This window comes from Acomys minous (genome assembly GCF_964271855.1).
Source record: "Acomys minous genome assembly, chromosome: 3".
NCBI lineage: Eukaryota > Metazoa > Chordata > Mammalia > Rodentia > Muridae > Acomys > Acomys minous.
In genome coordinates, this window is record NC_140485.1 from 61,420,920 (window position 1) to 61,445,834 (window position 24,915).

The following is a 24,915-nucleotide window of genomic DNA, read 5'->3' on the forward strand; positions in this document are numbered from 1 at the left end:
TTTTTTTTTTTTTTTCTTCACTGTGTAGACTGACCTTACTCTTCACTCAGTAGCTGGGCGCAGCTGTCAGTCTGGGTGTTACTTTATCAGTTGTTATTATCTCCCTGGGCACTTTAGCTAGGCCAGTGGTTCTGAACTTTCTTATGCTGCGACCCCTTAATACGGTTCTCATCTTGTGGTGAGTCCCAACCATAATTTTATTTTTGTTGCTACTTCATAACTATAATTTTGCTACAATTATGAATTGTAATATAAATTTCTGACATGCAGGTTATCTGATAAGTGATCCTGTGAAAGGTTGTTCTGACACCGCCACCCCCTGCCCCTCCCCCCCCCAGGGGGTTGTGACCCCACAGGTTGAGAACCACTGACAATGACTCCATGCTTGGATGCTTGGGTTTAGCATCCTGTGGGCAGGGATGCTGGCCTTCCTTTTTCTATCCACATGCCCTGCATGGTCTAGGTGCAAATTAATATTGTCGCTGATAACAGTAATGGATTCCAAAGCTTGTCCAATTAATTCATGCCTCTCGACCAAGTTTGGCTACTCTCAAACAGAAGGCATGATGAGTAGATACCTCGCTTCTCAACTATTTACAGCCTCCAGGCCAGAGCAGCACAGGAAAGATGGGCCTGTCTAGGATTGGCTTGTTGAATTGATATCCCTTGAGAGCATCAGTGAGGGAGGTAGTCTCCATTCTGGTCCTCAGGTAAAGTTTCCGGTGGGAGCTAGGGCACTTATGACTCTGCCTAAGGGTTTCAAAGGCCTTTGAGTGTCCAGGTTTGCCTACAGCATGGTGATAAGATCTGTCCATACAGTTAACATTCAAATATATACCCGGGCTGGATGAATGAGAAACGGGAGGGCTCAGAGAGCGAAGAGGCTGGTCAAGAGCATGCAGCAGCCTGTGGGCATATGTGGCTCCTTGGTTGAACAGAACCACTGTGGGAAGGAAAGGCACTGAGCTGAGATTGGGTGTTAGACGACGTTAAGAAGTGTTATTTATTTCTCTGGCGGTGATAATGGTATCATGTTTTTCTTGAAAGAGCCCTCGCAGAAATAAGCATTCATGAGTGAAATGACTTGGTGTGTGAAATCAGCTTTTAAATTCCCTAACAAATAGTAAACAAAACGTTGGGAGGAGGGATCCACTGGAAAATGGCAGAATGCTGATACTTATAGACACTAATAGCTGGGGACTATCCTTTCATTTTTGCATATTTGAAAATTTCCATAGTAAAAGGTTTTTTAAAATGAGATGAAAGTGTCACAAGTGATCAGACATTTGCAGGAGGAGCTGGAAGGCTGGATTTCAATTCTGAATATGCTGTAAGTTATTGTAAGATGCGTTTAGCTTCAAAAGACCCTTGTGTGAAATCTGTCAGTGTTCGGGAGACCATGTTTCCTTTCAGATGTTTAGTTTTCAAGAGGTATCAGCGAAGGAGCTTGAGAGAGGGCATGCTTCTATTTGTGAGAAAAGCAAGGTGCCAGTAAATGATGTCTGGGTCTTTGGTGAAAATAGGATTAGCTCAGCCAGTGGAATACAGATAGACTCTTAGAATCCAAGTGCTGGAGGGGATGGTGGCTGCTCAGCCTCGAATGAAAGGCTTCTTCCAGAGCACAGCACATTGCATTTCACCTCCAGACTTTGTTCTGCATTTGTGACAGTGTAGGCAGTGTGCTAACTTGAACCGTAAATACAGCCATTGAGCTTTTTCCTTCTACAATGTGAATTTGATCCAAACATTGGCAACTGTGTTTTACCAAAATCTTGCTGCCAAGTGAGCGAATTCAGGAGCTAGTTGAGGATTCTAATACTTAAAGAGCAGAGCAAAACTCAGACTGTCGACCAGTCTTTAAATTAGAAATTGACTGATATATCTTTATTTTCATGAAGGATCATATCATAATAATTTTGGGCTGGTATGTGACACAACTATAAGCTCTGAAGTTGCATACCAGACTAACCATAAACTACACACACACACACACACACACACACATGCATGCACACGCACGCACGCACGTATGCACGCACACAGGTACTTGTGCATACACACACACATGCACGCGCACACATACACACACACACATGCATGCACGCACACAGGTACGTGTGCATACACACACATGCGTGGACACACACACACACACACACACACACACACACACACACACACACTCTCCACATCCCCATACCCTATAAACTATCATCCTTCCCGCCCAACATACACCCTAGCAGGAACTGTAAACCACAAAGGCATATAGGACATATGCACCCCTATATGCTGCAAACCACACATCTGTAAACCATATGAACATACGTATACCAGTAGAACCACACAAACACACCCATAAACATCACACATTTATACACACATACCATAAACCACACATACCACCAATCGCACAAAACATACCCTTAAATGTCATACTCCCATATATATACACACACAAACACATACCATAAATCACACAAATACACCCATAAACCTCACAGACACAGACACACATACCATAAACTACATATACCACCAACCACGCAAAACACACCCATAAACTTCACATGCCCATATGTGTGTGTGTATATCATATATTATAAATTCTATAAACATACGCATAAACCCCCTCATACACACCATAAACCTCAAACATGCATATCTGCATGTACATGGGCTTGGATGTATGCTGTTGAAGTTTATCACTACAAGAGAGGGCTGGATTGGCTCAGGGCATGTGGTTTGTTGATCCCTCCATGAAATGAAACTGTCTCCTTGGAGCAGTGAAATCTGTGGTCTGTGGATGAGCTGACCCACCTAATGAGGTGTCTTTCCTGCTGGGTTTAGTGAGCAGCATATTGTCTGAGGGCCACTGCATGGCTGAATAACATTGGCCAAGTCACTCACACTGATGTCTGGTCTCCTGTGGTTGCTGGGGATGGAGACATCCATTATTTTCTCTTGGTGGATGAGTAGGGCAAGAGTCCAGAGTGGCTCCCTCACAGCTGAGTGCGTTCTCATTCCCCTGGGGTTGCTATGAGGCAAATAGATGGGTGTCAGGGTGTCCTGGAGATTGTCTGTGTTTAAGGAAAAGAATGTTGTCGGTGGCTTTTTCATCATAAAATGAAAGTAGAGCCATATGACAAAGAAACATTAATGGAGTTTTTAGAACAGAATATTTGCAACATAATCTAATTGAAAAGAAAGCTTTTCAGGGCTGGAGACTTGGCTCAGCAGTTAAGAGTACTTGTTTTTGCAAAAGACCTAGCGTCAAGTCTCAGCATCTGCTTGGTGGTCCATCTCTGTCTGGAATTCCAGCCCCTGGGGGCCCAACACCCTCTTTTGAACTCCACAGGCACCAGGCATACATGTGGTACATGTATGTACATGCGGGCAAAATACTAATACACATAGTAAAACCTTACTGATGATGGTAATAATGAGCACAACAGTGGCAATACTAATAAGTGTTGCTTCCCTCCTGGTGCTGAGGCTGGAACCCAGGGCTCCCTGCATGCTAGGCATGTGCTCCGCACTGATCATGCCCCCACCTTCTTGTTTACTTTTTGAGATTTGTAACAGGGCCTCCCAGAATTATCCAAGAAAGTATAAGATGTGCCCTGTAGGCCTTAGGATCTTCCTGCCTCAGGCTTTGGAGGCTGTAGCTATAGGCCTGTACTACCAGGCTTGGCTTACAAAAGTGGGTTTTGCCCTTCACAATACCCGTTGGTCTTAACCCTGATGGGGAACATAAAAAAGATGGTATGCAGTTGATGTCCTCATCAGGACAGTCATTCCTCTTTGTAGCAGATGCTTCCCCTGTTCCTCCAGCATGCCCAGGCAAGGCCTTGGGAGGTGCTGGGCAGGGAGTTCCCAAGATGCTTCCAGTAGTGGGGAGCAGACACTGAAGTCACTGCGGACTCAGTGTGTCTCAGCCCAGGCAAGAGAATGAGCCAAGAGCTATGGTGTCATGAACACAGTGATTCAGCCTGCCAGAGGGAAAGGGAGATGACGCTGGAGTTAGTCAGGCTGAGGAAGGGAAGTGTGTGTAGAGGTAGCCTTTCCAGATGGCCTGCTTTGTTTTACTCCTGACAGTAATGTGGGAGACTTGGAAATGGGTATGTACAGGGGAAAGGTGGGGTGTTACTGGGAAGTAGGGCTGGAGGCTGCCAGAGAAGAACTTACGTGTCAAGCAGTAATTGTTCAGGTCCAAGGAGCAGGCAAGAGAAGGCTCTGAATGCTTTGCTTGAACTTCCATCGTGAGAGGCCAAGGCAGGAGAATCACTTACCCAGGCAGCGGGACAAAACCACCATTTATTTTATTTAATTGTATGTAGGTATGTGCACGTGCATATAGTGCATGCAGTGCGTGGAGGCTGGCGGCATCAGATCCGCCAGCTGGAGGTACAGTCAGCTGCGAGCTTCCCAGAGTAGGTGCTGGGACTTGAACTCCATGCCTCTGGAAGAATGGTGTGTGCTCTTCACTGCCCAGTCTTCTCTCCAGCCCAAGCCATATCCCTTTAAGACTAACCATGTGAAGCTCTGTCCTGAGTTTTTCTAGCCATTTAATCAGTTACAGGGCTGCTAAGATGGCTTGGCTGAAGGTGCTTCCTGCCAAGCCTGCTGACCCCAGCCTGGTCCCAGGACTTCCACATAGCAGAAGGCGAGAACACCTATAGGTTTTCTTCTGACCTCCATGTGTACTCCATGGTCCATATACATGTCCTCATAAACAACAAATAAAAACAAATGAGATATAATTCCTCTAGGGCTGGCAGAAGTTTTGTTAAATAAAACTATGTATAAGCTCTGTAAGAGGTAAACACTTTTTAATCCACTGATATTGCTGAGGAAGGCTGGCAAGGGGTGAAGAAAGGTCAAATATGTTGTTCAAAATAATGCATACAATCTAATGAGTGGTGCCAGGGCACAGAATTTGTTCCAGTCACTAACCGGTGAAGACAGCATCATCATTCATCAGACCTTTTCTAAAGGTGCATTGTGTCTCAAGTACTCCACTAGGCATGGTGGACCCAGAATGAATGGGTCCAGTGACAGAGACACCAGTGCCTTCGTTTCAGTCACGGTAGATGCTGTGAGGAGAGATGGTCGTGAACGTGTCTGGAGCTCCAGCGCAGCCAGGTGTGGTGGTCTGTGTGTGTAGTCCCAGCACATGTGAGGGAGAATCCCAAGGTCTAGACCTGTTGAGACTTCTCAAAAAGGAGAAACAAACAAAACAAAACAAAACACAGCCAAAAAGAAAGTGCCAGCACAGTGCCTGGAGGGCTGGAGGGCCTGTTTGTGTCAAGTGGCTTGAGGAACACTCTGAATCTCTTGAGGTGAGATTGGAGTGAAGGTGGAGATTTTCATGTGAAAAAGCCCAAGAGATAGTTCACAAATGGCCCCTCAAAGTCAAGGACCAACACAGTGAGTGATAAACATGGAGGTCAGAGAGGCTCCTCAGCCCCCTACAAAGTCAAGTGTTGGCTCTTTACTTAGGAAGGCGTGGGAGCCACTGGAGAGCTTGAACCAGGGTATGACTAGAGCTGAGCTCTACTTTCAAGAAAGGATATGTGAATAAAGCTGCAAAGCAGACAAGGGACAGGTACCATGTACCCTGAGGCTCCCAATAAAGAACTTGAGTATGACACAGGATTGAGGTTGATAGTGCTTTCCAGTGGTCAGGGAAGAGGGACCTCAGAGATGGGTCTTGTGGGAAGCTTGTTTGATCTCTAGACAGAAAGGGCTAGATACCCATTCTCCTTGTTTCTGAACTCTGAACCAGCCTTTGGCAGCATGTGAGTTGGGCCTGGCCAGGTGGCTCTCTTGCCCATCAGAATGAGTTGAGTTGCCCTTGGCTGCCATGGTCTAGTAGAGCAGATGGCACCGGACAGCACTTAGAAGAGAGTGCTTTGGGCACTGGAGTCCATGAGGGGACACTACTGATTTCAGAGGGTTAGCTAAGATGGGAACCTAACACCTCACTCTTGCTTGTGTGTCCAGGTAAAGAGCGCTTCTCAAGGGGTAGGGGGGCGTGTCTTCATAGCAGCTCTCTGGCCAAGTTGGATTTGAGTGGAGTAGGTGCAGAGTGGAGTGTGGTCACAGTGTGAAATTTTGGCTTTCCAAGCAATTTAGAGAGCTTTCCCCCACCAACAAGGATGAGTATCTTAGATGCAGAAGCCAGGCTAGTGGAGTGTTATTCTGCATGGTGACATACACCTTTAAGCCCAGCACCCAGGTGGCAGAGGCTGACAGATTGCTGTGAGTTTGAGGCCAGCTTGGGTTGCATAGTGAGTTCCAGGCCAGCCAGAGGTACATGTGTGAACATGTCTCAAAAAAGCAAAATACCCATACTGAAGAGGAGTGCCTAGGTGTGCTCTGAGTATTAGGTGTTGGAAGGGGAAAGATGGAAGGAAGCAGGGTGGGGGATGGGCTGGGATTGGCCTTTGTCTTAGTGACCCTTTTATTGCTATAAGAAGGCATCATGACGAAGGCAGTTTACAGACTGAAGAATTTATCAAAGGCTTACAGTTTCAGAGACTTCGAGCCCATGGCCATCCTAGAGGGAGTGAGGCCTCAGGCAGACAGGCATGGTGCCTGAACAGAAGCTGAGAGTTCACATCTTAATCCACCAGTTTGAGACAGAGCTAACTGGGAATGACTTTGCCTTTTGAAACCTCCAAGCCCATCCTCAGTGACACACCTTTTCCAGCAAGGCCATATCTCCTAATGCTTCGCCAGCAGCTCCACCAACAGGGGACTAAGCATCCAAATATATTGGCCTATGAGGGTCATTCTTATTCATACCAGCACAGGCTTCATGAGCCATGAAGACTCCAATCTGTCCATAAAGGAGTCTCTTCCTGTCTGGGAGAAGTGGGACCCACTAACAGATGGGCCAAAGAGAAGCAACTGTTGGGTCAAACTGCTTCGTACTTTGGCATAGTATAGGAAGAAGATCGAAACCTCCCCACCCCAGAGGCTGGTAGCTTCCTTCTAGGCCCTTTCTGTCTTTTTGAGTGTTTCTCAAGTCTGAATAGCGAATTCATTGCATCATTAAATAATTGTGCTCTATTTATCAGTACTGTGTTGATGACAAATCACCTTCTTTAGATCTTGCCCCAGCCAGTGGGTCTGCAGACAGCCGAGATGTGTCACACCAAAGTGAGGCGTAGGAGTTGCTTAGATGCAGTGGCCTCAGCAATCAGGTGATCTGAGTAAATGTCTCCCATTGACCGTCAGTGTAAAAGTGACAGACATAAGTCCTGACAGGTTTTGGAGGCTGTGATTAAAGCCACAGATCATAGAAGAATCTTCATGGATGCACGGTGTTGAAAGGATGGCCACCCAGGAGTTACGCTGGGCTTTGCAGCCAGCCCAGAGCGTGGTGCTAGACATAACCATGAGTGCCCCTCAGAGATTTGCCCGGTAAAGCATTTTGGGTTGGATGGCTTTGCTCTATGAGAGCTCTTGTTAGAGGATGACATTGATGCAGACAATTTTTGTTCGCATAACTTGGCTTTGAAGTTAAGTCAACATGGACCTACTCTGGAGGGCCAGTTCCCCAAACAAGCCAGTGACCAGTCAGGAGATGGAGTGGGGCTAGTCTAGCTAGGAGAAGCAGTCACCATGTAGGGTCTTGTCTTCATCCTTGGAACTTGTGAGGGAAAAGAACCCTTCTGGACAGCTGTGAGGGGATGGCTAATAGGTCATAGCTTATCAAGTCTCCCCAAATCACACAGGACTCTTAGAAACCTATTGTTCAGAGACAGGCTAGTGAAACCGAAACCGTCGTACATTTAATGATTGTTCCCCTACTTCTTTGTACCTTCCTTTAAAAAAAAAATACTAATTTTGTGAATAAGGTTAACCACCTTGGCCTCTGTCAACTAATCTTCTAATATTTTGAGCCAGACCTAGACATAGTGGACCACGTCCATCATGCTCTCCATCCAGTGTCCCCTAGTGCTATGTCAGAGACAGAATATTGGATCGTGTGGATAATTGGTCTGGCCCTGGGTGTCATATCTCACACAGAGTTATAGTGACAGGATGACATGTTGAATGGAGAGTCGTAAATATCGGGACTGCCCGGAGAACGGATTCTTAATGAAAATGCTTGCTGGGATGGACGTGCTGGAACATTCTGCCTGCAGCTTCAGCTCTGCTCATGTCTGGACCAATAAAGGTACCTCATTGGCTATGTTTTATTGTATTTATTTTTCCTCACCTTTCCACTTAAAACCAATTATACTGTGGCTGCTCAGTCAGGGCCTGGTGGCTCCCTGGGAGACCTCCTGAGTCCCTGGACTAGGACCAGGCAAACTGTCCTGCCTCTGCTGTGCTCTTGCTGTGTCTAGAATGCTCTTTCCTTTTCCTTAGATTTTCACTCTCTTCCCAAAGGTGACAAATTCCCACCTGATCTTGAGGGCCTGGCTCAGGGCTCATTTTGCTACAGGAAAGCTGTCTCTGACTTCCTTGCTCCTAGTGGGGTTCGCCTCTTGTTTATGTGTGTCATTTCTCATGGCCTACCCCCCTCATGGACTGAGTGCTGGCACCTAGACAGTGGCCTTGGTCTGGGGACTCCAGGGCTTCGCTGAGTTCTAGGTGATAGGGATGGCAAGGGTTTGCACAGTGTGTATGCTGTTTACAGACCTGCTTCCTGCTGCTCTTTGATTCTTCCGTAAAATAACCTGATGAATTTCTTTTCTTTCTGTCAGATTCTGTCTGCTGTCTTTTGACCCTGTCAAGCACATTTCTCTAATAACAGGCTCAGTGTTAGCTCGTACATAGCCTGCTTGAAGAAGCTGATGTCTCATGAGAGGCAGTGACCTCCATGCAGGCCCTCAGGCATGGATGCATGGTGTCACTGGAGCCTCCTGTCCTATCTGCCGGATGCTCCTCCACCTGGTGAATGGGAAAGATGCTGACAACAGTCTTTTGGGTGTTGTAGATAAACATTGAGTAACTAGTTTAGCATTGTGAAGGATAATTCCCTTTTTCTGAGTTGTAGGTTTTTGTGTTTTTTTTTTTATTTTTTAATCATCAAATTTTGTTTTGTTTTGTTTTATAATTCCCTGGCTTTAGGATCAAAGGAAAAGAAATCTTGTTACTGTCAAATGGGTACAGCCTCACTGATAAGATCTTGGTTTTGGTTGTATGAGCTCAGAACCATGTTGGCTTGGCTAGATGGTAGAAATGAACTGTCTGTGTGAGCTACTGAAGTGGAGAGCTGAATTTGCAATTCTCTCCTCTATGGCAAGGAACAGCCAGAGCTACTGGAACTACAGGCCTTAGTCACAGTTCAATGTGTTAGTATGTGAATATGTGAGTGTGCATGTGCGTGCGTGCGTGCGTGCGTGCGTGCGTGCGTGTGTGTTGCACACATGCACCCAACACCATGCAGTAGAAAGAGACTGGGTTCTCTTTGCAGATCACACTGGCACTTGTGAGCTCTCCCCAGTTGCTCTTTGATGATTCTAATTACTCATCTTTTGCTATAGAGTTAGTGCTGTCCTGTGTGAACTTGGCATTGGCAGTTCATCCTAACCTTGATGGCAGATGAACTAAAACATGATCAATATTGGTTTATTTGCTGTTTTAATTGGGCCAGTTGATGTGGAATTCCTATTAGAAATTATTTTCTCTAGGAAGGCTTGCTTTTCTGCATTATATTAAGCTTTCATGAATGGGGCTGGTAACGTTATTCCCCAAATGCAAAACATACAATGAAAACAATTGAATAAGGAATTATTCATATACTACTTCATATTTCATATCTGACTCGAGTACTTAAGACTCTTGGTGTTTATGGGCTTGTTGGCTCCCAGAGTAGTTGACTGCCCTTGATACCATCATGTACACCTCACTCTTTGTCCCCGTCAACAGTTGCCAGACAGTATGCCATCTTAGTAGTGGCCGGAAATGTAAATCCTAGAAAATCCTTTTAAGAACCGACATCACTCTCTGAGCTGCTTCCATTGCCAGGGGACACAGGCAACCAGCTCAGCAGGCAGCTTTTTACCATTCGCTCATTCAGTCCGCACCTTTTATTGAGTGTGTGTGTGCACCAGGCATATCAATGAACTCATCAGAGCTTCTGACTCTGGGGGGAGGGAGGGGGAGGGGACACAGATGATGAGCAGCAAACATGCTTTTTCTTTCTGAAGGTGAGGAGTCTGCTGGGAAAATAGAAAAAGAGCCGGGGCAGTGGAATAAAGACAGTATGTTGTTGTTGTTGTTGTTTTAAAGAAAGTTATCTGAGAGAGCATCTAGGGAAGGGCATTCTAGGCAGGGGAAAGAGCCCCAGCCAAGCCCTGTACAGTGAAGGGAACATGTTCAGCTTGGGTGTGACAGAGGCGTGGGTGGAGGTGACCAGAGGCCTCTCAGGCAGTCATGCTGAGACCTCTCCTCCTCAAGTATGACTCAACTACAGAACTTTCTGTCATGCTCGCCGCCTTCTACCCTAAAAGGGAAGGGTACTCCTGGCATGTGGGGTATGAGCCAAAGGCTGCTATTGATCAGTAGGGCTCACAGTGAGTGGTCAGACCTCAGAAGTGCCATACAGAGTGCATGGGTTGTTGATTGATTGAGTAAAATGTCACATACATGGTTACTCATCTCAGCACCTGGCCAACATACCGTTGCCATCCACACTGAAGCCAGCCTAGCTTTCTTACCATGAGCAAGGACAGTCTCAATCTCATTTGCTTCCAGTTAAAAAAATGCGATGCACCATTTGCAAGGAGACAGTGGCAGCTGCACCAGTGATGGCATTAGCTCAGCCCCAGGAGGGGCTTCTGAGTCTCAGAGGACCCAGGAGGAACTGGCCCACACAAGGCAGAATGCGTTTATACAAGAACACGGATTTTTCAGTACTTGAGATAATAGGCACTATTCTTTTATGTGTGAATGTGACATTATTAGTAAAATTATTTTCCTTGGATTGCATCAATTCAGAAATCAGTCACTTTTGTGCCATTTTGTTAGTTTGTTAGTTTTACTTTATCAGTGCATAATGTGTATTTTTCTTTATATCAAATACATTTGAAGCCATTTTGAGACGCTTGTATTGGTTGCTACAAGTGAAATTGAACAGAAGCATACATTATGATGGAAATAAAATAACATTGTTAAATCCTAGATTGACACTGTTGCCTGTAAGAAGTTGTTGTTGTTGTTGTTGTTGTTGTTGTTGAGATAGGGCTCTCTCTGTAGGCCTGGCTATTCTGGACTCTATGTGGAACAGGCTGGCCTTGAACTTACTTGCCTCCAGAGTGTTGGGATTAAGGGCACTGCACCCACATTGCCTGCAAGAAATTCTTGACAAAAGGAAGATTATCATTCCAGGAGTGGTGACATTCACTCACCTGTAATCCCAGAGCTCAAGAGGATCAGGAGTTCAAGGCCAGCCTCAGCTACACGAGACCCTGTCTCAAAAGAAAAGATAGATCATTGTCTTAGGGGAATGTTTGAGACACATTACCACCAAAAAGGCACTTTCTTTCATTTCATTAGAGAATTAAGAAGGAAATAACTTTCCCATTGTGTGATTTAATAGCATTTAATGTGTTTTCCTCGTGTGTGAGTGGGGAGATGGAGTCCCAGGCGGCGTGTGCTCTGAGGCCCTGATGGCTGCGTTGGTGCCAGGGCTGGCAATCCACACTGCAGTGAGAGTGCTGAGCCCACTTGTGGCATGCCAAATGCTGATTCTCTGCCTCCATTTGGCCACCAGCAGTGAACTGGGGCAGAGCTGTCCCAGGGATGTGGCTGTGAGCCTGACTCTGCTGTGTGTAGGACTAAGATTAGAAATCCTAATTTGAAAATAGACAACTCCCCATAATTCAGATTTGCTACTATTTCAGGTCAATTTTCTTAACTTTTAAAACTCTCCTATCTTCCCTTCTTTACATTCACCTAATATGAATTATCAAATTTTCATTCTGACACTTGACAAATTAATCCACATTATATTGAATGTGAGCATTCATTTTACTTAGCAGCAATATGGTAGTTTTGACCTGTTTTCTGTCTGTTTATCACACAGAAGCACCTTAATTAGTGTCTGTGCTTGCTGTGTACTCCCTTCCCAAGCCTAGCTCCAGGTGGTACAGGCTGCATGCTGCACCTCCGGTTGGTTTTCTGAAGGCGAGAATCTCACCTTCTTGGAGGCTGCCCGGCTGTCTGAATGCTGCTAATCAAAGCCTCAGGGGACTGATTTCTATAGAAACGAGTTGAGGTGTTGCAGGCACTATATGATAGGCCAAGTGTTTAAAGGCAGAGCAGGCCCTGCCGGGGTTGCTGCTGTGTGTGGGGTGAGGGGCTGAGTCCACATGGAGAGAGAAGCCCCTGTGAGCCTGTGTGGTTTGAGTCACCACTACCCACATACATGGAGTGCAAATTCCACAGCACAGGCGCTCATTTTCTTCAAACCATCATGTGCACTTTCAAGTAATAAAGGCGAGAAAGAGGAAAGTGGGTTGTTTTCTTTCCATTTCTAATGTTTGGTTTCTTTTGAAGACAAAGGTTTCTAAATGGTGTCACTCCATCCAGCCTGCTCTTTCTTCCCCATTTGTTGTTGTCTGTGTGCTAAAAACAAAAGCAAAAATGATGTGTTAGGAACTTTTTTTTTTTTTTTTTAATTCTGACAGTGTCTTTACTTCATCTCATTCCTGATGGTGGCCTCACTGGCTGTCAAGCTTGGGATTGACAGATTTTTCATTCAGCCTTAGGATGATATAGCAGTTTCTTCCTCTTCTTCCTCCTCCTCCTCCTCATCCCGCCTCCACGTTGTGTGAGGAAAAGGCAGCCAGGCGTCACTCCCTGCATGGAGTCTTCTCTGTTGCTTCAAAAATGATTATTTTGGTTTTGCTGGGGAGAAGCTCCTGCTTGCCCTATTGGGGCTCACCAAGAGCTTAAAGCTCTCCTGGCTCTAATGAGATTTGGAGAATCTTGTCATCTTCAGTGAATTTTAGAATTTTAGATGTTCTTTTCAATTCTAGGATTACTATTTAGTGCCTTTTAAATTTAAAAAATTATTCTGAGTAAATATGTGTGTACAGTGTGTGAGGTCATACATGTGTTTGCGTGTGAGTGTGTTTGTATGCTATGGTGCACATAGAGGTCCAAGGACACCCTCAGCCTCCGCATTGTTTGAGGCAGGTCTCTCTTGCTTGCCATTGCACTGTATGCTTGACTAGCTGGCCTGAAGGCTCCTTGAGGGAGCCTCCTGTCTTGGTTTCCCATCTTGTCACAGAGTGCAGGGATCACAGGCATCTGTGTGATTCTGTGGTGACAGGGCCACCGGGCTTGCTATGCTGGCAGTCTTACTGCTGACCCATCTTTTTCTAAGGAGCACTTCTTTGTTGGTTTACCCTTCCTTTTCACAAATTATTGACATCTTTATGTTGTAAGAGTTGCCTGAAAATTCTTTGTAATCCTAACTTTTGGGTCCTCTTAGTTTATTTAGGTTTTTGCTCATGTTTTCCCATTTTCTCCAGACACTGAGGATGCCATGCAGTGTAGAGCTTGTGGACTCCAGAGTGTTTTCTGTTTGTCTTACCTTACAGACACTTCAGTCATGTGGGCAGAGATGTCAGGGCATCTTGTCTTTCCAGCCAGTCTTCAGCCTTCCTGTGCTACTCAAGGTTTCCATGTGGATCTGTGACTGGGCCAGGAAGCCCAGGCCCTGGGAGAACTTAATGCTGGGTCTCCTCTCTGAGTTTCTCCCTCTGGGAATCCTTGCCTTTCCTCCGCACATTTCATTTTTCTTTTTTTTTTCTTCTGCACACTTCTAATGCTGTAGTTAGCCTTGAACTCTGCCAGAGAAGCGTGAACAGCACCAGCAGTATATTGTAGTCTGTGATTTAATAATAATAACAGCAGCTAATATTTTTCAAGGAAATCGTTGTGTCAGGAACGACAAACTGAAGGCCCCAAAGTGACTATATTTACAGACCAGACGGAGGAGGATTTAGTAAATAAAGTAGCTGCCGCCTCTACTTAAGGGGCAGGTTCTGATCGGGACTCCTTGGGAGGGCAGGGCTCTTCTCCTGCAGTCTTATCTAGATGGATCAGCAGTCTTTCCCTATCTTGTTAGGTAATAAAAGACTATTTGTCTTTCCTGAGATTGGCCATTTGAGATGAGGGCCTTCAGGCCATCGAAAGTGAGGTCCAGACAACGGAGGAGGGGGATACATCAGGAGATCTTGTTCTGTGGCTGTGCAAAGCAAACTGCTGAAAAACCTACCCCATAAAGCACCCAGCAAACAATGGACAACCAGAGTCACTCCTGAGAGTCCAATGCACGCCTGCGTGCCTGTGTGTGTGTGTGTGTGTGTGCGCGCGCACACATATATATAGAAACCATGTAAGTACTGTGGCAATCCGAAGTAAGATGTCACCAGAACCCACTGACATCTGTTTGCAAACTCCCATGCCAGTGTCTGGTGGGAGAAGTCGCTCAGGACTTGGAAGCAGACCTGCACTTGCAGAGTACGCCTTCCCAGGCTCTGCAGGAGACAAGTGGGGTAGATATGGCCGACCTTTTGGAAGATGTCAACCTGTAAAGCATTAACACCAGTCTAAGTCTGAGCACTTCAACTTTGTAACAGTTCTAAGTAAACCTGTGGTGTTTGTGGATGCTGCCAGTGTTTTGGATGCTTTTAAAAGAAGTAGCTCTCCTACAACTGATGGAGTAGGGTGCAGTCATGAAGTAGGTCCCAGCCCGCCACAGCATGTCGTGAACTGAGTTGTCCTACATGAAAGCATATGACTTTAATGTTATCTGCATTGTGTGCTGTAAAATACATTGTTATATGTATACATGAAAAAAGGTAGGTTCCAGTAGTTGCTGCAGGCACCACAGGTCTAGGCTTCTGGTTGCTAGGACCCCACTACAGTCTGGGGGTTTTGCCTCCACTTGTCATTTTCATCCCTACATTCCTGTGTAACCGGCTCTGTCTTTGTCATTTTATCCTCACTGCAATAGCCATGGGAGTGGCACTGCTCAGCCTATTTCATGAAGAGCCAAGGGAAGCTGGAACCCAAGGTCACCCCTAATGAGGCTGTCAGAGTCCATATCCCCCTCGTTGATTGGCTATTCTTCTTCTAATCAGTCCTTTTGGGGAGCAATCTGTGCCTGGATCTTCACTGTTCCTTCTTTTCTTTGCCTGTGGTACTCCACAATGCCAGTGTGGCTTTGTTATCAATTATTCAGTTGCACGCCCTCAGATTGACTATTCATCTTCTTCCCAGTCGCTATCTCTTCCCTTTTTCTCTAATCTCTTTTAGAATCCTATTGGGCTTACCTTAGCCTTTAGCTTTCCATCTTCTGGCGTCCTGATTGTCCTCTGTTGCCATCTTCATTTCTCTGTGCAGTGTTGTGGGTAATTTGTCAGATCAATCTTCCAGCTCACTAACTCTCTCTTGAGCTGTGTCTAAACTGCCACTTAAGCCACTTCCTGAAGTTTTAATTACAGTCCCCATTTTTCATGTCTGAGGCCCTTTTCCTGTCTGCCCCTCGCCTGTTTTTGCTCTCTTCGTTCGTTCATTGTGGTGTCTGTTTCTGAAGAGGTTGTTCATTCGAAGCACGGTCCTCAGTCATTTTCTTAGGCCTTGTAGTATTCTGATACTAAACCGAGGGTGCTCGTTTGTCTTCTGGGCCAGCTCTTCCTGGCAGTGCTTTGCAGTTGCGTGGACTTTGAGAGGTGTAGTACTTGGTTCTCTTTGAGGTAGTTCGGTATGTTTCCATGTCTTGAGGTACAGGTGTTCCTTTGGGATCATTCTTCCTTTGCTTCTTCTCAGGACAACCACCCTCCCAGTAGCTCAGCATGAGGCAGTTGCGCTCACAAGCTGTCTGTGTGTATGCGTTTGACCACCTCATGGACTGGCTCCTCCTCCTCGCCCCTTAGGTAGACCACTTCCTGTCCACAGTTGATTCTTGTGGGCGTCTTGGTTTCCTAGTTACTGACCATGCACTTTATATGTTGTTCAGGTATTTCTCTGTCTCTCTCGCTCTCTGACAAGGTCTTACTCTGTAGCTGGCCTGGATGTCACTATGTAGCCCAGGTGAGTAATCCTCCTGTCTCAGCTTCTCAAGTACTGGGATTACAGGTGTGAACCATTCTGCCTTTTGGTGTCTGCGTCTTACATGTCGGTTTGGTTTCAGTTTTGCTGAATGTGAGCTGTGTGTGGTGTACACGTGTGGGTGAGAGCCCGTTCTCCTCTTCCATGGAGAGGCTCACAAGCAGGGCCTGTAGCTACCTGTGTTTTAGAGAGACTTTGTTGAATGAGAAGCAGCGACCCCTGCTTCTTTTTCTGTTTCCTTCTTACTGGCGTGGTTACAAGCTCCGTCAGTGTCATGTCCCTTTTGAGTAAAGCCTTCCACCTCATGATACAGTCTGCTGGTAGGGAATTGTTCTCTGTTGTTTGTCTTAAAGTCTGTGTAGTTTGCTGCTGGTGACATGCCTCAGTGGATAAGAGTGCTCACTGCTCTTCCAGAGGACCTGGGTTCGATTCCCAGCAACAACATTGTGCTGCTCACAACCACTTATAACTCTAGCTCCCACACGCACATCTAAAGAGCTCTTTAGATATTTATACTACTTGAAATTTTGAAAGCTGTGTCTTCTAGGCACAGACTTTGTCTCTGCTCTCAAACCATATCTTTTCATTTTCCTTCTCTTTGAATGGTTTTTTGGTGAGTTTCTGCATCTTAATGTCACTGCTCCCCTAATCCCACCCTTGAGTGCATTCAAGATTCTCCCCTGAGAGTGCAGTTGTCGTTTGTCAATTAAAAATAAAATGAACTGTTAAAAAGGACATTTTGGTTACTGGTTTTTAGCAATTGAATGCGGCATGCCCTGCTATCGCATACCTTTGTGCTGTTCTGTACAGAGCAAGAGTGTTTGAGTTTCTAAAGTCTGTAGGCTTGCAGCTCTCTTCAGATTAGCAATCAATCTAGCCATTATTTTTTAAATTTATTTTTAATTTATGTATTTACATCCCTCCTCTCTTCCCGTATCCCCCTTCCCCTTACCTTTCCCCTCAGAAAAGGGAGTCCCCCCCACCAACCCACCCCCCCTCATCAAGTCATATCAGGACTGAGCTCGTCCTCATCCACTGAGGCTGGGCAAGGCAGCCCTGCTAGGGGGAAGGGATGGAAAGCAGGCAAGAGTCCAGGTGATAGACAGCATCCGCTCCACTTACTACACGTTACACACGTGTGGGGGCCTAGGTTGGTGCTTCGTCTCCATGGGTCTAGGTTAGTTGACTCTACTGGTCTCCATGCAGCGTTCTTGTCTCCTCCAGGTCCTTCTGTCCTTCCTCCTCACTCTTCCACAGGACTTACTGGGTGAGTTCTCCCTAATGCTTTCTAGCCGTTATTTTTCCTGCCTTTCTGCTTGCCCTACCTCATCTTTGCTTGCACATGCTCTGCCTTGCCATGCATCTTTTTATTTGTCACCATTTGGCTTTCTTTGCTTTAATTTGCATAGTTTGCTGTGTTAATTTTAAAATGTTATTATTTTATGTGTATGGATGTATTGCCTGCGCATGTGTCTGTGTACCATGTGTCTGGTGCCATGGAGGCCAGAAGAAGGCGTTAGGTCCCTTGGAACTGGAGTTACAGGCAGTTGTAAGCTGCCATGTGGGTACTGAGAATTGAACTCCAGCCCTCTGGAAGAACAGCCAATGCTCTTATCACTGAGCTGTCTCTACAGCCCCACTTACTGTATCTTTTGAGTCCTCCAATTCCCCAGTTGTCTGACTGTTAACTTATTTCCACTTATCTTTTGGTTTGTTTTGTGGATTTTTCTCACTCAGTTATGTACTTGGAGCTTACTTGTATTTCTGCCTCTCTTTTGCTGGGATATATGAAATATATCTATATTTATATTTTAAACTGATGCTTAAACAGAATTTTCTATTTATCCCGTTGCCTCTAGGCAACGTATGCTTATTCATTTCTTCCTGGTTATTATCAGTTTGACTTCTTTTTAAGCTTGATAATATTATCTTGCATTATGGACAGTTAAGAATTTTGTATGGTCTAAAGACCATTTGAAAAAGCCATCTAGAAACCTACTACTGCAGAAAGTTCCTAAAATATATACATATTTGAAAAGAGCTTAAATGGAATTACTCTATAATGGAGAAGCAGGAGATAGCTCCCCAGTAGACAACCTTCAGCACCAGGACGGAGTTACCTGTTTTTGAGTCGTTGGTCGACAGGGTTCCACAAACCCCTTCCAGACAGTGTAGGCTGCTGCCAGTGTTTTTGTTTACCCACTTCAGAACCTGACAGTAAGACCCTGTTGCTGGAGACATCAGACACTTGTGTCACCGGATATGGAGAGATTTAGCTGGTACTCACCTAGGTGCTCCATCCCGAGTGGCTGGTGTTGGCGGTACCAGAAGGTCTGTGCACAATGCTGGGGGAGGAGAAGTAGTCTCTACTCTCACCCAGCTGTGAATCCCTCAAGATACAATAACGAACCGCCTGGCAGAGTATGCGTGCTGATGCAGACTGTGAGGGGAGAAACAGACCTCCTTCATGAGATTGAAACTATACCTGACACTGTCGATGGGGCTGAGAATCTGAGACAAGATATGTAATGGGCCCCAGGGGAGCCAGCTGTGATCATTCTGCTAAAGGAGCATAGCAATAAAATGGCTGCTGATGACATATTGCTAAACCCATAGGTCAGTGCCTTACTCAACCATCACCAGAGAAGCTTCTTCCTGCAGTAATTAACACAAAGACCCATGAATGGTCAGGGTGCAGGGAATATGAGACCTCCCAATGCCCAGCCCTCAACGTACATCTTATCCCACCCTTCCCCTCACAGCTCTGGGATCCGTATGGAACTGGAAAGATAGAGGACAGCTCCAGGCACTGCAGGGCAGGTGCACATATGAACTCAACAAGACCTGCACAATCTTACGTCAGACAAAATACCAGCATGAAGGAGGGAAGGGAGCGTGGGGTCCCACCTCTCGCTGATAAGCGGTCGACATGGGATTTTCTCTTAGAGAGAAAACATCCATCTTTTTCAGTGGTATATGCAACGGTTGGTATACCGACCCCACTCCCAGGAGTAGTCAGCCAACACAAATAGAATTGATGAGTTTAAAAGGCAGGAAGACAGACAGACAGATAGACAGACAGACAGACAGAAAGACAGAGCATGAGGTGAATATATAGTGGGGAAATGTCAGTGATATGATCAAAGTACATTCAAAAAATCAACATTTGAACATTTTAAACTGTACAGTGAGAGTCTGTTAGTTGCTGGATTATAGGAAGTGCTCTGTAGGGGCTAATTATGCAGTGTTGTGTGACCTCTAGCTTTATCCCTTGTTTATGTGTCTCTGCAGTAGGGTCATTCGTATTCTGCAGTAGCAGCTCTTCTGTGGACTAATTGCCAAGGTCTTTAGTTTTCTGATGAAAGTGTTTCTTGCTGAGAATGAAAACAGCAAGTTCTTTGCCCGGGAAGCATAGGTGGGTCCCAAGGGCTCTTGCATGTGAGGGTCTCCTTGTGTCTGCAGGTTGGTCTCTGTGGCTTCCAAAGGCCTGAGTGAGGCCCAAAGCTCAGGAGTGAGCTCTTTGTGCTTGGGGTCCCACTCATGTGGGCTGAGGGCTGTAGTTTCTGGGCCTCTGGGACAGTCTTGGGTGTGTACATCAGGTACTGTGGTCATGATCCTGTAGAGCTACTTAGCTAGCCATCCTGCAGAGAAATAGCACTTTAATCCCTTTACACAACACACCTACCCTCCCATGCACACACCTACCCCCACCTATTCTCCCCAATGCACACACCTACCCCTCACATTTACTCCCCCCCAATGCACACACCTACCCCTCACATCTACTCCCCCCCAATGCACACACCTACTCCCCACACCTACTCCCCCCCAATGCACACACCTACCCCTCACATCTACTCCCCCCCAATGCACACACCTACCCCCCACACCTACTCCCCCCCAATGCACACACCTACCCCTCACATCTACTCCCCCCCAATGCACACACCTACTCCCCACACCTACTCCCCCCAATGCACACACCTACCCCTCACATCTACTCCCCCCCAATGCACACACCTACCCCCCACACCTACTCCCCCCCAATGCACACACCTACCCCTCACACCTACTCCCCCCCAATGCACACACCTACCCCTCACATTTACTCCCCCCCAATGCACACACCTACCCCTCACATCTACTCCCTCCCAATGCACACACCTACCCCTCACATCTACTCCCCCCCAATGCACACACCTACCCCTCACATCTACTCCCCCCCAATGCACACACCTACCCCTCACATCTACTCCCCCCCAATGCACACACCTACCCCTCACATCTACTCCCCCCCAATGCACACACCTACCCCTCACATTTACTCCCCCCCAATGCACACACCTACCCCTCACATCTACTCCCTCCCAATGCACACACCTACCCCCCACACCTACTCCCCCCAATGCACACACCTACCCCCCACACCTACTCCTCCCAATGCACACACCTACCCCCCACACCTACTCCCCCCAATGCACACACCTACCCCCCCACCTACTCCCCCCAATGCACACACCTACCCCCCACACCTACTCCCCCCAATGCACACACCTACCCCCCACACCTACTCCCCCCAATGCACACACCTACCCCCCACACCTACTCCTCCCAATGCACACACCTACCCCCCACACCTACTCCCCCCAATGCACACACCTACCCCCCACACCTACTCCTCCCAATGCACACACCTACCCCCCACACCTACTCCCCCCAATGCACACACCTACCCCCCACACCTACTTCCCCAATGCACACACCTACCCCCCACACCTACTCCCCCCAATGCACACACCTACCCCCCACACCTACTCCTCCCAATGCACACACCTACCCCCCACACCTACTCCCCCCAATGCACACACCTACCCCTCACACCTACTCTCCCCCAATGCACACACCTACCCCTCACACCTACTCCCCCCAATGCACACACCAACCCTCTCACCTATTCCACCCCATGCACACACCTACCCCACACACTTACCCCCCCCAATGCACACACCTCTCCCCCACCTCCCTCCCCTATGCACATTACTTGGCCCTGAGGAGAGAAACCAAGTCACACAGTACTTATCCATCAAGCACAAGGGCTTGAATCTGATCCCTTGTACCCATATAAAAGCTGAGTGTGGCCATGCTTGCCTGTAATCCCAGAGCTATGTAGGCAGGAGCAGCAGGATCACCAGGCCTCAATGGCCAGCCAGTCTAGCTAAATCAGTGAGCTGCAGGTTCAGCTGAGGCCCTGCCTCAAAACATAAGGTGGAAAAGCAACTGAGGAAGACACAGAATATGGGCACATGAAGGTGCACAGAAATGTATGCTTTATTAAAGTCCCGTCAGGCAGTTTTAATTTTTAATAAGCTCTCATTTCTAACTGAAAGAGTTGAGAAAACTGTGGCCAGTGCTTTAGGGGAAAAGAGCACCTAGGCAGCAGCGTGCCATCTCTATTTTAAACTCTTATCAATTACTCATCAATTGGCCATGGCTTCCTGTCTGCCGGGAGGGACTCTGCTGCCTTCTCACACCTGTAGTGTGACTGGCATGGACATCTAATTTTCAGTGCAAAGTACAGCGGGATGGAGTGCGGGGGACCAGTACCTCTAGAGCAGGTGCCATTGATCTTTCCAGAACCAGCCAGGGAGGCAGGTCTCTTGCCAAAACTAGCCTCCGGGAAGCCTCGGCAGCTTGTTGCTTCATCTTTATTCTTTTTGGTTCAGCAGGGGAGCAGGGGCCAGGAGGCTCTGCGGTGTCTTTTTCTCTTTGTTGTACACAAAGCCTACCAGGCTCTCTTTGAAACAGTGAGAGTCCTCTTGATAACTGGGTTTCAAATCCAGGCCCTACCCTGCATGCTTTATCCTTCTAGTAGATTCCCTCTTCTCCAGCAGGAGTGAGACAAGATAGCTGCATAATAGGAAGAGTCAGCGGTAGCAGGAATTAAAGAAAATTGTTGTGTGTGTGTGTGTGTGTGTGTGTGTGTGTGTGTGTGTGTGTGTGTGTTGGGAGCAGGGGTACATGCATGTGAATGCAGAGGCCAGCAGCATCTGATTGCTTTAGAGCTGGAGTAAACTGCCCGGTGTGAATGCTGGGAATCAAACTCTTGTCCTCAGCAAGAGCAGTCCTTGGCTTTTAGCTGCCGAGCCATCTTTCCAGCCTGATAGCAGAAAATTTTAACAGTGCTTGTGTTATACATAAAATACATGTTTGTAGGCTGGTGTCATGGCCTGAGCCAAGGCTGGTACAGACACTGGGACTTTTTGGACAACATCTGCCCAGGAGCTCTCACCTGCTTTTTCAGACTCAGTGCTGTTAGTGAAGTGCTGTGCAGATTAATGACACATAACAGTTGGAAGAAAGCTGCACCTGAATGCGAGCTTGCGTTCCTCATGTGGTCAGTGATGACAGATTTCTAAAGTGTGGCTGGACAGGTTAGGTGTGGGCAGAACAAAGACACCAGCACTGGAGGATGGAGGAGCACTGTGAGTGTTGTCCTCTGGACATGACATGGCTGTTGCACTCAACGGACTAACACAAGCAGTGGTCACATCCTGAAGAAGATCTAACCAGTCAAAATCCCAGCACAGATGAGGTAGATGACCCCCAGGGCCACCCCCTTTGGGGAAGAAGAATTTTCCTTTTTGGAAATGTGGCATTGGTAGGTTTCCCATGCTCCGTGATTAGCTCTACACCCAGTCACATGCACTAGTAACCCAGTAGTTATTAGCTGGATTTAGTCGGTTATCAAAAAAAGAAAGAAAAAAAATAATAAGGATACAAAATTAGAAGAAGGGCATGTTGGAGAAATACAAGAAGAGTTAAAGGAGAAGAAATGGATAGATAGCATATTTTTGTATACCTACATGAAATTCTCAGAAACAAAAAAAAATTTAAAGAGTAAGAGCAATTGAAAAGGTGGCTCAGTCAGTGTAGTGCAAGCCCCGCAAACATGAGGACCTGAGCTTGGATCCTCAGTACCCTAAAGGCCAGGCATGGTCATGTGTATCTGTAGCCCTTATGTGTGCAGGGATACAGGCAGCTCCATGGAGCTCGCAGGCTAGCCAGTTTGTGCTACCGGATCCAGTGACAGACCCAGCTCAGAAGGTAAAATGAAGAATTGAATCATGCCCATTAGGTACCCTCATGCCTCTGGGCCATCACAGGTGCTTAAAAGATAATAGCTATTACTTTTAGTGTATGTTTGCGTGCATGCACACGCACAGACATGTACACACACATACGCACACACTCATAGATACATGTGTGTACAAATGTGTGCTTATATGCCTGTGGAGGCCAAAGGTCTGCCTTGAGTGTCATTCCTCAGTAGTGTCCACCTTCCTTTTTGAGACCTACCCTTCATTGGCCTAACACTCTACAAGTAGCATAGGCTGGCTAGCTATTGAGGCTGGGGATTGAGACCGCAGTGTACACCAGGTCCTTATGCTTGGGCAGTGAGCACTTACTCACTGAGCCATCTCCCCAGCCCCTATCACTTTAATTTTTTGACTACCTAACAACTTTTCTTACTCTCAGCATTCTTCCCATGGAGTAGTCTCTTAGTGTAAGTCTTTAGTGTGTGTTTTATAGAAAGATTTTTATGGAAAGATTATGTTAATTTGGCACTTAAAGTTTCCTTAGAGAGATGCCTGGCTCCAGATGAATTTGCTTGTAATGTGGCTAAGGACCATCTACCACATACTAGGCATTGTGCTGGGCGTGGAGAACTCAGTAGTGAGTGCATGGAGGCCTGAGCAAGGGAGTACCAAGTGCTAAAGGTTCATTGCACTGTACAGAGAGCACCATTGGAGCCTTTGCCATGGGACATGGTGGGCAGGAGAGGCCTTCTAGAGATGCACCCTAGCCACAACCTAAAAGCCCAGGATGGGGATGAGGAACACCATCTGCAGGAGGTCTTGGAGATGAGAGAGCCAGCTATCCTCACAGATTAGAGGATGGGGTACATAAACAGTAGGAGCCAGTGGTCAGGGTTGCCTAGGTAACAGATTTGAAAGCCACATCTCCCAGGTCTTCATGTGCAAGAACTCATGGCTCACCACTCTGATGGCTTAAGGTAGGTTTACTTCAGGGTGAGCAGGGCAGAGAGGCCCAGGAATGGCCTCTGGTCACAGCTAATCAGAGATAGTCAAGAGATTCCTTCTATTCCAGGTGTGCTGGCTCCAGCGCTCTTCAACTTGCCACCTCAGTGCATGGACTAAGGGGCCTGTGGGAGGGGCCTTCCTGAGTGTTGCTAGCCAGGGTGTGCATGTATTTCAAAAGCATATGCAGTCCTGTGAGCACCTTAGGCAGGCAAGATTTAGGGTGAACAAGATGTCGGATGCTTGCCTGCAGGGTGAAATATGTTTCTTATCGGATCATTTTCAGCATATTGGAGGAGAGGTACATATTCCCCACAGAATGAGTGGTTACCATAGGTGTAGATGGGAACCAGTTTCCTCTGTGATACTGGTTCCTGCCACCCTTCTTTTGTAGTTCCGTAGCTGTTGGCTCCGTTGTGAATGGCGTCTAGGAGCCACAGGGCATATCTCCCTCAGTGTGACCCATCACTGTTGGTGACATCTACAGATAGAGTGTTAAAGTGTTTCTTCTTCCTGTCTAGATGGATTTGAAGATTGTGGTCCAGACTGTGACAGCGGGAAGGTCACGGCTTTCTTGGACATCCCTGGACACGATAACCTGCCCCTGCTCACTCGCTTGAAAAAGCACGCGTTCAGTGAGAACGTCTTCAGCCGGTAAGCAGCATCCTCTCACTACTAGCCTTCTGCTGCTGTGACAGGTTCCAGGGGACTCACGGGCAAGGTGGGCTGC

The 24,915-nt window shown here is 46.8% G+C and overlaps 1 protein-coding gene across 2 annotated transcripts in view; it reads left to right on the forward strand.

Moving 5' to 3' along the window:
* Positions 1–24,915, forward strand: part of LOC311593918 (serine/threonine-protein phosphatase 4 regulatory subunit 1-like) — a 75,806-nt gene that overhangs the window by 1,493 nt on the left and 49,398 nt on the right. The window contains exons 3-4 of one of the 2 annotated variants that reach the window (XM_084775316.1): positions 8,038–8,188; positions 24,707–24,839. In XM_084775316.1, coding sequence (XP_084631442.1) covers positions 8,065–8,188; positions 24,707–24,839 — 257 coding nt within the window. In that variant the 5' untranslated portion in view covers positions 8,038–8,064. The remainder of the gene's footprint in view (positions 1–8,037; positions 8,189–24,706; positions 24,840–24,915) is intronic. The other variant, XM_084775317.1, reaches the window with a different exon arrangement.